Consider the following 14095-nt stretch of genomic DNA (forward strand, 5'->3'; position numbering starts at 1 on the left):
CAAAGTGGTGTCAAAGTTAATTATTTGACACATTTATTGACGAATTTAATGTTTTAATGTTAAAAAGCATAAAAATATCGAAAGTTTAAAGTAACAACATGTAAAACATTTTAACAATATGGCAAATAATTCTGAATTGTTTATTTGCCTGATAGTTATTAGTTCAATAGTGTTCCTTTATATTGTAAATAGAAGTGTTCTTAATACAGAACTAGTCCAGAATCCCCCAGAAGACTTTAGTTGGATAATACACGGTGTCCGTAATATACTCGGTTATGCCACACTATTTCTGCCAGGATACTTAGTTCTTAGGTATGTACAAAAGACTAATTATATAAATAAAAGTGGCAGAGGGGTTATGGGAGCTCTCATCCGAACCTGCTTTGGAGAAGAGGATACCTTACCAGTAGCCACAAACTCTAGAACACCGCTTCCAGAAAGAACTCTTTTACAAGATGGAGTGCTTCTGTTATTTTATTTCTTTGGCTTGCAATTATCATATCTTTTATGGGGCGTTCTTCAGGAAAAAATCATGACTCAGGCATATGAAAGTTCCAATAAAGATATAGGTTATTTTAAAGATTCACAGTTTTTAGTTTTTGTTAACAGAATTTTAGCATTTCTTGTATCAGCTAGTATATTACTTTGTAAACGCCAACCTAGACATAAATGTCCATTATATAAATATGTATTCTGTTCTTTTTCTAATATTATGAGCTCGTGGTGTCAGTATGAGGCATTGAAATATGTATCATTTCCACACCAAGTTCTTGCTAAAGCAAGTAAAACAATCCCTGTGATGATAATGGGGAGATTTATGTCAAAGACAAAATATGAATACTATGAGTATGTCACAGCTGTAATTCTTTCTGTAGGTATGTTAATATTTATGATTGATACTGGTAACGATAGATCAAATTCAACAGTAACTACATTTGCTGGTGTTATATTGCTTGTTTCATATATAATTTTTGATAGTTTTACTTCAAATTGGCAAGGAAGTTTATTTAAAAAATATGAAATGAAGCCTATACAAATGATGTGTTTTGTTAACTTTTTTTCTAGCATATTTACAGCAGTTTCATTATTGCAGCAGGGTGGTTTTTTGAACAGTCTTACATTCATGTTAAAGTTTCCCACATTTAGTATAGACATAATTATTTTATCTCTGTGTGGCACTTGTGGCCAGTTATTTATTTATAATACAGTGTCTACATTTGGGCCATTAATGTTTGTGATAATAAGTACCATAAGGCAAGGTTTCTCAGTTTTACTGAGCTGTATTATTTACCACCATAATGTTTCTTTGTTTGGTGCAATTGGACTAATATTAGTCTTTCTGAGCATCTTTCTTAGAATATATTGCAGCTATAGAATCAAATCTCAAAAACAAATACACCAAAGTACTAGTACCTTAAAAAATCAAATGAAATAGTGCACAAAACAACTTATGCTTTATGAAATTAGTCCTCTTAATATCATTTTTGTTGCATGTAATATCCACACATAAACAAACATTAGAAATTGTGAAAATATTATGAGCATCAAAGATGTGGTTTTATTAAGTGATGCTTAAAAATATTCTTTACTGATACCATATAAGATATTGAAATAGTTTTTAAAATGTGGTGTAACAACAGGGTTTAATTATTAACTTCCATTTATGTGTGATGTTTACCAAATAAAAGTTCCTGTCAAAAACCATATCTGCAGCAGATATAATCTCACAATCTTTGTAACTTAGTTGCTCTGATATTAAATACATTTTGATAAGACTATGCAAAATCGCTAGGTTTACATGGGAATACATTGTACATTTTTTGCAGAATTTCGGTTTTTATAATGGAATTTCCTATTAGAAAAGTTGTAACAAGAGTTAAAAAAGTAAGTTTTTGATTTCTGAGGTTAGTAAAGCATTGGCTCAAGTGAAGTTTGTCAAAAAAGTTATATCACACTAAGTAATATTTTGTAAAATTAAAAAAAAATATTTCACTCTAATTAATTTTAACAGTAAAATTCCCAATGGACGAGTAATGATACTGAGTGATTGGCTGTATTACTGTCTGACTCTCTCATATCCAAAAAGCGATATCAAGACTCTTCGGTTAGTAACACTCATGTTCCAATTTTGACAAAATACACTCATGGACAAAAATATCGAATATTTTGGAATTTTCCAATTTTTTTTTGTAGTCACTATTATTTCAAAATAATTTTAGATTACTGATAATACTTATATAGTAGGCTGATGTACTCAACTGGTTTGAAATATTTTGATGTTTATTTTGAGGTTTATTCAGTGGTTAGTGTCATTCTTACATTTTATCATAAAAATCCTTCTTCACGTAAAGGAAAAATCATACAGTCATTTAGTTTAATTTATTAAGTTTAATTAAATATTGTTTTGATTTAACTAAGTTTAAAACAAGTATCCCACCAATTCGAAACTGCGATGAAGTCCAAGTAGCACATATTGTAATTTTGTATGAGGAAGGATATGCACAAAAAGGTATCGCACGACGTCTCAGCAGAACTAAATCTATAGTTTCGAATACTCTAAAAAGGTAACGCGAAACAGGAAATTTTGTACGAAGGCCTGGTCAAGGACACCCAAGGTGCATAACCACAATTGATGACCGTTTTTTGGTTCTTAATTCTACACAAAATTGTTCATTGACATCGATGCACCTCAGAAATGAGCTATTAAATGTTAGACAAGTTAATGTGAGTTCACAAACAGTTAGACGAAGATCAAAAGAAGCAAACTTAAAGCCCAGACGTGCTGCCAAAGTTCCACGTCTTCTCCAAAATCATAAAGCTTGTCGTTTGGAATTTGCAAGAACACATATTTAGTGGAATATCGACAACTGGAAAAAAGTTCTTTTCACTGATGAGACCAGAATCGTATTATGGAAGCCAGATGGTCAAAACTACGTCTACAGAAGAGTTGGAGAACGATTCGCCAGCTGCAGTCTTGCCCAGACCGTTAGTTTTGGAGTTGATGGCATAATTCTTTGGGAAGGTATTAGTTGGAAGGTACATACCGCACTTGTGGAAGTGATTGGACGGATGACTGGTGATTCTTATGTTTAAAACATCCTGCAAGATCATGTTTTGTTATATGTTGGTTACATTGGACATGAAAGATTCACGTTAATGCACGATAATGCTCGACCATATGCCGCTGCCATAGTAAGTAATTATCTTAATGAGGTCCAAATTCGAAAATTGGATTGGCCACCGTTTAGCCCGGATTTAAATCCAATAGAGCATATGCGGGATCACCTAAAACGCAGCATACAGCAAAGAAATCCCGTTCCAAATACGATAGAGCACAGGATGAATCGAATGCAATTTCCCAAGGATATGTCCAAAATTTACTTGCAAGCATGCTGAGGAAGATGCAAGTACTAATAAGAGCTAGAGGGGGAAATACTCGTTACTGATCATACACTTCTTTCAGTAAAAATGACTTGTTTAAGCAATTTAAATCGTCATTTAAGTTCAAAGTAAAATAACCTTATTTACCTAATATTAAACATTTATTTTTTTCGCAATTTTCTCTGCATAAAAACTTAAAATTGTTCATTAAACATTGTTAAAATAAACTCTATTTTACCATAAACGACTTGATTGGCCAGAATTTATTTTGAAAAAACAAACATTTTATAATTCCAAAATATTCGATATTTTTGTCCATGAGTGTATTTTACTAAAAATTTACTTAGAATGGTTTAAGGTAGAGTAAAAAGTGACAACAGACCCTGCAGTCTCTTTTCCATACTGATTTAAGTACGAGTCAACCACCAAGATTTCAAATAAAGATTTTAAACTTGAATATTTTCATATATATGAAAATGACATTACCACAGAGATAAACCGCAGAATTTGCACGGCTAATAGATGCTATTTTGGGCTTAATCTCCTTTTTAAATCTACAGTTATATCAAGAAATACAAAAGTAAATCTACAAAACAATAATAAGCCCAGTCCTAACATATGGTTCAGAAACCTGGACTTTAACAAAAAGCAATGAAAACATGTTAGGATGTTTCGAAAGAAAAATACTAAGGCGCATCTATGGAACGGTAAATGAAAATGGTGTCTGGAGAAGACGATACAACTTCGAACTCTATAGGATATACCAGGAACCAGATATCGTAAAACACATAAAGATAGGACGTCTGAGGTGGGTAGGCCATGTAATGCGGATGGAGCAAACCGACCCAGCTAGAAAAACGCTCCTTGATAGACCTATTGGTCAAAGAAGAAGAGGAAGACCCAGAACAAGATTCCTAGATAACATCGATGAAGACATGAGAAATATCGAAATACGGGCTTGGCGGAGGAAGGCGATGGATAGGGACGACTGGAGAAAAATTCTTGGGGAGGCTAGGACCCATAAAGGGTTGTAAAGCCAAAATGATGATGATATTTTCATATATAGGTAATTTCTTGCTATCAGTTAGTTCATTCTCACATTTTCTTTACAAATAATAATATATCAGGTAAATATTACAAATAATTCATTCACTTTATTATGAAAGTGACTTGTGTTTTACTTCACTTTTATAGGGTGTATTAAATTTAGTAGTTTCAGTTCACCTGCATATACAAGTAACGCTATCTATGCAATTATAGTGCAAATTATCAAGTTGATTCACTTTTATAATGAAAGTTATGAGTTATGACTTACTATGAACGATACACATATTTTAATTCATTAAGTTGTCTTTATTCAGCACAAATGTATATTCAGTAAAGGTTGTTAACTGAATGCATGTTCACCATTTATTCTGCTATTTTTTCGGTAAGATTAATCCTGCAAAAAATGTGTTCTGGAATTTCCATTGTGAATGCATTCTTGAGTTAAAAACAAGATCTGAATAGGCTTTTGATATCAATAAAATGTTATAAAATAAATATTGATTTGGTATAAACCTGTTATCAAAAAACTAAGTGGAATATAAAAGATTTGTTAATATGTGCATGAAATGATGCATTCTCATTAATTTTAAGAATGCTTCTAAACAACTAAAGGCAGGAAATGTATCCGATCAATTTATATTTTTAAGCATTTTTGGTCTAGTGAAACTTCGGAAATGTTGACACACTTATTTCAGTGTTCTACCAATTTTTTATGTTCCCTGTAATTCAGCGGTCGGGGAACATTTTTAATCATTACCCCAAAATATTTTTGTGTAAGTTGATATTACCCCATGGCGAAGAGCAAGAAAAAACGAAATCGCCTCTTTTTAGCATCTTTCATGTTATAGCCCCCATGATAATTTTGAAAAAAAAAACAATAATTAAAAATTTAATTTAAACATCATTTATTCAATTTATCAATGTAATACCTAGTAATCCATAACTTTCACCCCCACAGAAAATATAAGTAAATGATAATTTCTTGTTATTTTGTCATACAAGAAAAATATATGAATTACAAAATAACGAGAAATTATCATTTGCTTATATTTTCTGTGGGGGCGAATTTTCATGGGAGAGGTTTCATGTTCGATACAATTGCTTCAAAATTGGGACTTGGTGTAAGAGCGATTTGAACACAGTCTTCAGCGTTTAATCAATTTCTGTTATTCGTTTTTATGTTCATTAGAGTGGAAAAGCCTTGTTCGCACAAATATGTTGTTCCAAATGGCAACAATTTTTTAACCGCATCTTCATGTACAATTTTGAAAGCTTTTGCAGCTTTTGACATCCAAAAAGATAACAGATTTGGTTTACTCTCAAATTGAATATTAGATCGAAGTTCAAGAATTGCTTCTGCTAAACCTGAAGGTTCTTCTGGTATCATAGGAATTTCACATGTAAAAGGATCTGCAATGCAACTGAGAGTAAGTGTATCAAGATCTGGAAAGTAATCTGAAAACCGCTTTCTGAGTTTGATAAGATGTCTTACAATTGTATCCTTGATGTCAGCAAAAGTAATATTTTTGCAATCTTCCAAAAACAAAGCTAACCTTGAAAAAGTAGCTGTCTTGTTCGGTTCTACTTTCTGTCTCCATTATTTATTTATTTATTTATCGTATGGCAATTACAACACATTTAGAACAAATACACAAACACTAGTAAAATAGGTATTTGACAAACTTTAAATAGTTACAAACAAACATCAAGTGTATTTATATAATCAATTGACTCTGAAGTTGCAAACAGGAAGTTTTCAGGGCTACCATTGTAGGATCTTGAGGGACACTCTTGAATAATGTGGTCGATGGTTTGGTTCTCCCCAAAGTCACATTGAGGAGACGGGTTCTTTCCCCATTTATGTAGCATGTATGCACATCTGCCATGTCTGGTTCGGATCCTATTTAGAGTGGACCATGTTTTGCGTGGAAGATCAAAACCTGGTGGCTTGTGGGTAATGCAGGGCATGTTATTTTGCTATTCGTTCCATTCTTGGGACCATGCATTCGTGATGTTGAACTTCTCATGTATCATTCTTGCCGTTTTCATTGGTGGTTTTCTAGAACGGAGACGGGTATTTCGTGCATCCTCGGTATCTTGGTGGATCGGCAGGTTTATATTGTTCATGATCTTTTTGTATTTACGTGTAAGTGCGTCGACTCGTCGTAAATGTGGAGGTGGGATGTGACTTAATACTGGAAGACATTGGGTGGGAGTTGATTTAATTGTACCAGCTATCATCCTCATAGTGCTGTGCAGCTGATTGTCGACCTTTTTTACGCGTGGACATTGGGTGGGAGTTGATTTAATTGTACCAGCTATCATCCTCATAGTGCTGTGCAGCTGATTGTCGACCTTTTTTACGCGTGGACTGTGTAGCCAGACTGGAGCACAATATTCAGCGGTCGAGAAAACAAGGGCTAAGGCAGTAGAGCGGAGAGTGGAAACCGATGCTCCCCAGGTGGTACCGCAGAGCTTCTGTATAATGTTATTTCTTGTACTCAACTTTTGGGCAGTTTTTTATGCATGCTCTTTAAATGATAGCGTTCTGTCTAGTGTTACGCCCAGGTACTTCGGTGTTTTGTTGTGGGTAAGTGTGGTATTTTCAAACCGTATGTTGAGTTCCTTTCCAGCAAGTTTATTGTTCAGGTGAAAGCAACTAACTTCTGTTTTGGATGCATTTGGTTGAAGTCGCCACTTGCGAAAATATTTGTCCAATGTATATAAGTCTGTCGTCAGAACTTCTTCAGACATTTCTAGTATTCTGCATCGTGTAGCGAGGGCCCAGTCATCGGCGTATCCGAACTTTTTTGACTGTGTTTCCGGCATATCTGCTAGGTATAAGCTAAATAGTAGTGGAGAGAGCACTGACCCCTGTGGTAGGCCATTCTTAAGTTTCTTTGGTAGGCTGATATCTGTGCCCATCACTACTTGAAACATTCGGTCGTTGAGCATGCTATCTATTAGGCGTGCTATTGGTTTACAGGGGATTGCACGGAGAATTTTGTATATAAGGCCCTCTCTCCATACTGTATCGTAAGCTGCCGAGAGATCAATAAATGCCGCTTAAGTTTTAAGTCTTCTTTGGAAACCCGCTTCGTTGTAGGTGGTGAGTGACATTACCTGGTCTGCACAGCTTCGTTCTGGTTGAAAACCCGCTTGTTCGACTGGGATCGCCTGATACAGTTCTGTACTGATTCTATTATATATAAGCCTCTCTAATAGTTTGTAGATGGCAGAGAGAAGCGCAATTGGTCTGTAGTTTTTTAGGTTGTCGGCGGGTTTGCCTGGCTTTAGTATGGCTATTATCTTAGAGCGCTTTAGTTCTTGTGGAATATTTCCAGTTACCATGATGTCTGTGAAAAATCGAGCCAGCCAAACTTTTGTATACTGGCCACAATTTATTAGGAATTCAGGGTGAATATTATCAAATCCTGGTGCCTTTGCTGGCTTAACGTCTTTAAGAGCCTTTGATATGTCTTCGCTGGTGAAGGGGAGGGAATGCTCCGTTTCTGTGGCTACGTGTTTTATTTATTTATTATTAATTAATTAATTAAGTTTTAAGTTCTCTCTTTACGAAAATGGTGTGTGCTTTATCCTTTGGTGCCCTGGATGTTTTTACTATATGTGATGCTACGGCATCTGGCTTTACGGCTGCCTCTCGGCGTACCGTACGGACACCACTCCCTAATTTTCTCGGTAATAACCATGCCTGTCTGCTTGATTTCTGGAAGTTTAGACTTTCCACTGTTTCGGTCCACTTTTGGCTCCTAGCGGCGTCTAGGCTGTCTTCTGTCTCCAATATTGCAGCTTTAACCCAAACGCTGACACTATTTCTCTCGCTGAAATGATATTAATATTCTTTCCTTGCAATTCTTTGTTTAATATATTTATACTCTCAAAAATGCCCGCTAAATATGCGAGATATGCAACCCAGGAAGAGTTTTTAACTTATTTGCGAGAATATTTTTTTAATCAACCATAAAAATTTCGACTTCAGTTTTGAGAGTCCATACTCGATTTAGTACATTTCCGCGAGAAAGCCTTACACGTATAATAAAGTAGGTCCGTATATTCAGCTTCACCGTCCTGACATAATTCACGAAATATCCGCGTGTTTAGTGCATGTCCCTTGATAAAATTTACAATCTTGATGACATCATAAAATATTTGACCATAAGGGCCTGGCGATGGATCATACAGTGAGTAACTTCAATATTTGGGTTATTTTTTTTACAAAAGCCGAAAAACCATTAATATGATCCAGCCTAGTTGGAGCTCCATGCAAAGATTCAGAAATACAGTTTTCCCATTTTAAACTTTGCGCATTGAAATATTCATTTACTTTATTGTAGACATCAATTCCACGAGATCTCAACTCGAGAGGAGAACAAAACAGCAATTCCTCTTCAAAATTATCTACACCTATGTAGCGAACATATACCATTAGCTGTGAATTGCTACGAAAATCAGTTGTCTCATCAAGCTGAATAGCAAAATATTTAGCCTGTTTAATACGAAAATAACCTGTTCCTTTACATTTTCTGTTAATATAGAAATTTGTTCTTTTACAATTTTCGCAGACAAGGGCACTGAATTCAGTTTCTTTGCTTCTTTTTGACCACACGTAATCTCTGCCATTTTTACAGCAGCTAGTTTAACCAAATCTTCACCAATAGTGTATGGTTTCTTATTTAGTGCAATCAATCAGGCTACTTCAGAGCTAGCCCTTGATGCTGGACGCCGATCAAATGTACCAAACAAGTTGCTATTCAATATTTGTCTTTTAACAGGTATTTCTAAATTTGCAAAGTATTCTCGCGGTTTGGAAGACTGGTGTGAATGCAAATTATCTAAATTGTAAATGTTTCTTCAATTGACTTTTTTTGAAAGATTCTGAAGTCAGTACCTTCACACATACAACACACTCTGGTTTCATTGTACCATTGTCTTCTATTTATGTAAAGCCGTAATTAAGGAATTCGTCTTGGTATGTTCTTTTTCTATTTGCTTCCATCCAACATAAGGGAGACAGAAAATAATAGTTGTAAAATACTTGAATTAAATTTTTAAATTGCGGCTTACCTTGATCGATATATCGATGATTAATGATAAAATGGTGATCTTGTCAGCAACTAATTACTAAAAACTCGCTCTCTGACTCGTCAATGTATTTGTATCTTGACGGCATAGCACGAACTGAGCAGGTAGTCGGGGCCGGGACTGTGCTTTACTACGCAAAGATATAACTCGAGAACACTCTAGTGGTGGAGAGTAAGATGGCGTGGCCTGCATATGTCGCTAAATTGTTTAAGTTGAAAAAATACTAACAGGTTTATAAAATAGCAAATTAAGAATATATACTTTTTACTCACAAAAGTTTCATTTTTACCACCAAAAATTTAATTTTTACCCCATTTGGGGTAATTTACCCCGGTTCCCCGACCGCTGCTGTAATTTATTATTTTCTGTATGTTTCATTAAATGTGTCATTATTACAATTCATCTTTAATCTTTCCAGCTTTTGTTTTGCTCTTTAACTTTTGCCTTTCACGATTGTTCTACTACTGCTTCATGCAGTCCGTACTTGATAAAGGCTTTTAATACGGCCAGTCTACTGTGTGAACTATATCTTTTTATGGGACTGGTGATTGGTGATGACTTTTTCTTGACAAATTTTTCCAATTCACATCTTACACTTGTTATATAATAGTTGTGTGGTTTATCAAATCTTGACAAATATATAATTTTAAAAAAGATTTTATAAATTATGTACCAAATATATTTATCAAATCTCTGTCAAGTCTATCAACTGTTTGTTAGTTCAACATATTGAAAACAAATGTATACCCACAGAACTTTTTTATATTTACTGTAAATTGTTTATTTTATAACATATATTTAACCTTCAAGGGTAATTTTAGAATACAATTTTCTATCAACCTGTTTATTATAGAGCCCACATCTGATAACATTGAAATCATAAAACCATATTAAATAACTGTTTAATATGTATCATGCAGTTATAGTTGTAACCGATAAAAAATTTAAAACTTCCAGAGTGTGTAAGTGCACAATATTTATAAGAATAATTTATTTATTTATATTTTGACCAAATGTATGTATCAATATAATTATTATTGTTAAGTATCTTTTGTATTTTGTATGTTTGTTACAATTTTTTAAATGAATATGAAAGGATCCAAAATTAAAAATTTATGCAGCTAGATTTGCCTTATTTTAAACCCATTTTTCCCAAACATTAAAAAAAATTAACACTTTAAATACAATGTAAGATAAATAACTGATTCACTTTTAAATGAAATGTAGGAAATTTTGCATATTGAAACAAATATTAATAAAGTAAACTTTACAATACTCAGTTTTTATTAATAATTAGTGTGGCGTTATATTGTTTGCTTTAGTCTATTTTAAGTCTAAACTGATGAAATCACCAATGCTAATTGCATAATTAGTTTCCTTTTAACGTCTATGAATGATAATACCAACTGATAGCTGATACGTACTGCGAAAATAGGTTTTGTACTTTTACTTTGAAAGCTTTTTATTGTTATATCGAAAAATTGTCTATCTTGTTTTACAATATAATAAAAAAATACATAGACACTTTCTGATGTTTGTTTTAAATCAACATCAATACAAAATATTGTGGGTCATCGTCATCTCACTAATGAAAGTTGCTAGATTTAAATGTAAATGTTTTCACTCATGATGTTTTGAAGACAAAAAATAGTTGACTGATTGGTTAAAGTTGGTGAGCGTTATTAACGAAGCAAAGTATTGGTAGGTAAAGAGTAGTATTGGTTCTGTTAAAGAACCAATACTAGAGTTATATTAATGTTTATTATCGTAAGACTTCTACAGAAAACAATATAGATACAATTTTTATTTCATCGACTTTCAGCTACTAATCAATTCTCTTCGAACATATAGAACAAGCGGAACTAATCTGACTTTACAATGGCAAGTGAGATCTTATCGAAACGTCGTCAAAACCATGGTTTTTCTAAAGACCAAAGTTATGGATGGAATTCACTTGTTGAATAAAAATATTTCTGTCCTTTTTTTACAAAATTTAAAAAAATGCTGGGACCTTTCGACTTTTATATTATTATGTAAACATGCGCTATTTAAACATAAATTTAAATATACTGGATGACTCACGCAAGTCTAGCATGGTCCAAAAGCTTTACTTTTAATCTAACACCCTATATATTTTTATAAGCTCTTTAACAAGCTGATCTCAACAAACTATATTATGAATATTACAGGGTGAAATCTTACCCATATTATAAGAGGCAAGTATGCTTACACCATTTTGGAATATTCTCGGGTAAGCACACGATAACGTATTCCTATGTATGGCTGGAAGGGGAGCTCAGGAAGTTGACTCTGGTATTTTAGAATATTTAGAAAATATACCGAATACTGTTGAGCATTTGATATTGTGGTCTGGTTCCTGTGAAGGTCAGAATCGCAATATCACTTACTCTGCTTATGGCCAGTCTTCTTCAAACCAATGTTGCCTTAAAAACTATAACTTTAAATTTTATGGTTTCTGGACATAGTTTTCTGTCCAAAGATAAAGATTTTTGGGGACATAATTTCAGTTAAAACGTTATAAGAGAATATATACCCCTATAGACTACATACATATTATACGGTCGTGGCGCGAAAAACGTCCTTTTACGTTTACGGTTATAGAAATGAAGAAGAGTGGTTGTTCAGTACTGAAAAATTTGAAAAAGTTACAGTGAACAGAAAAATTAGCATTAACAAAGAAAAAAATCAACTGGTTAAAAACACCAGGCAAATAGTGTTACAATAGTGTTAAAAGAAAAAACCCATATTATATCTATGATGCCTAATTTTAACGATAAATGTGTATGTTTGGACATACAGCTACGTGGAAAGTCAAATGTAGAAAATTTTTCGACATTACTAGCACCAACAGCTCCGGCCCAATGGCAAACCTTTAGCAGATGCAAAAGTGAGAGACATCAAAATTAATATATGCACCTTATCCAGATGATGCTAAATATTTTTACAATAATTTTGTTGGTGTTCCGGACTTGGATTTTGAAATAGATCTTGAAAATATAAATAAGTATAACACGTTTTTGTTAACTTCAATTTATATTCCAACCAAATAACCATGTTTTATCAAAACATTTTCTCTTATTACTACTTTGGCAGAGTACGTCCAATCCGTCATTTTGAATATATATTTATTAAAAATTAACTAAATAAAATCTTACAATTAATATCGAGTATTATAGTCATTGTATTGCTATTGCAACAGACAACTATACTATTGAACGTGTGGATGCCTTCACATATCTGGTCACAGAAATCAATCAGAATAATTCCGTAAGTAGCGAAATTAATGCACGTATTTTCAGTGGAAATCGTACATACTGTTACAATAAATATCATGGCCTATAAAACTGTAAATATATTATGACTAATTCTTTTCTATTCTAGTTATTTCGGCGGTCAGTTGAAAGACCTGTCTACCTGAATTCTCATGAGTCACCCGCGACTTGAAATTTCCAGAAGCAGGCCGAATAAAACCAGTCTGAGCGACCTTCTGGGCTCTCCGATGGGAAATCGCGGCAATTCTCGAATAACGGAATTTTATATTTAAAGATTAATTTCGTTGTAAATAGGACAGTTAGTTTTTGAACATCGCGTCGCGTTTTAAAATGTAACGCACGTATTATAATTAATTATATAATTATTAGTGTAAGATAAATTAGTAATAAAGACTTTAATAAACTTATAAGTGTTTTAAGTGTAGAACCTTTAATAATAAATAAAAACAATAAATTAGAATAATAAAAACATAACAATACTGTGCTAATAAAAGATTGATGCCTTCGAAAGTATTAGACAAAAGAACCAAAATGACTATCTACAGAACTTTGATTAGACCCGTTGTAACCTATGGTTGTGAACCTGGGTAATGAAAAAAGAGGAAACCCAAAACTCAGGACATTTGAGAGAATCAGGAGAAATGACGAGGTTAATGAACTGCATGAAGGGTATGACATTGTAAGATTTGTGAAAAGTCAAAGACTGTCATGGCTGTTACAGTGAAATGTGACAAAGATGTTACAGTGAAAGCCGGTAGGAAGGCCCAGGACGAGATAGTTGGATGACGTGTAAGACGACCTGAAAAGCATGAATATAAGACAATGGATGAGAAGGGCCCAAGAGAGATCTGAATGGAAGGACATAGCCAGACAGGCAAAGACCTGTCCAAGGTTATGATGCCAAAAGAAGAAGATAATAGTCATTGTCACAGTAATCAAAAATATTCAACTATTAATCAATTTCTCAACAATTGCTATTTGTGGGTTGGACTTATTCTGCTTAACTACGTCTATATAAGGTATATAATCCCGGGTGTGCCATTAAAATAAAAATATTCAATGTCACATGTAGGCCATATTAAACTAAATAATAAAACATGTGTGATAAAATAATAGATGAGTATATCGCCTGTGTTTTTTGATGTGTTGTACAAAACCACGACATTCTTGATTATAATTATTGTTAAAGCTTACAAATTAGGAAATCTTTAAATATTTTAAAAATGAAGGATGATAGGTATAGGAAACCCAATATAGTTTGAAAGCTAATT

General features: G+C 33.4%; 1 protein-coding gene across 1 annotated transcript; it reads left to right on the forward strand.

Moving 5' to 3' along the window:
- On the forward strand, window positions 1-8662 carry sll (adenosine 3'-phospho 5'-phosphosulfate transporter 1). The gene has a single exon (XM_072537428.1). It carries the CDS (start codon window positions 119-121, stop codon window positions 1433-1435), a length of 1317 nt encoding a protein of 438 aa, XP_072393529.1. The 5' UTR covers window positions 1-118; the 3' UTR covers window positions 1436-8662.
- Window positions 8663-14095: the final 5433 nt, after the last annotated feature.

The sequence above is a fragment of the Diabrotica undecimpunctata genome, chromosome 7, assembly GCF_040954645.1.
Source record: "Diabrotica undecimpunctata isolate CICGRU chromosome 7, icDiaUnde3, whole genome shotgun sequence".
NCBI classification, from domain to species: Eukaryota; Metazoa; Arthropoda; class Insecta; order Coleoptera; family Chrysomelidae; genus Diabrotica; species Diabrotica undecimpunctata.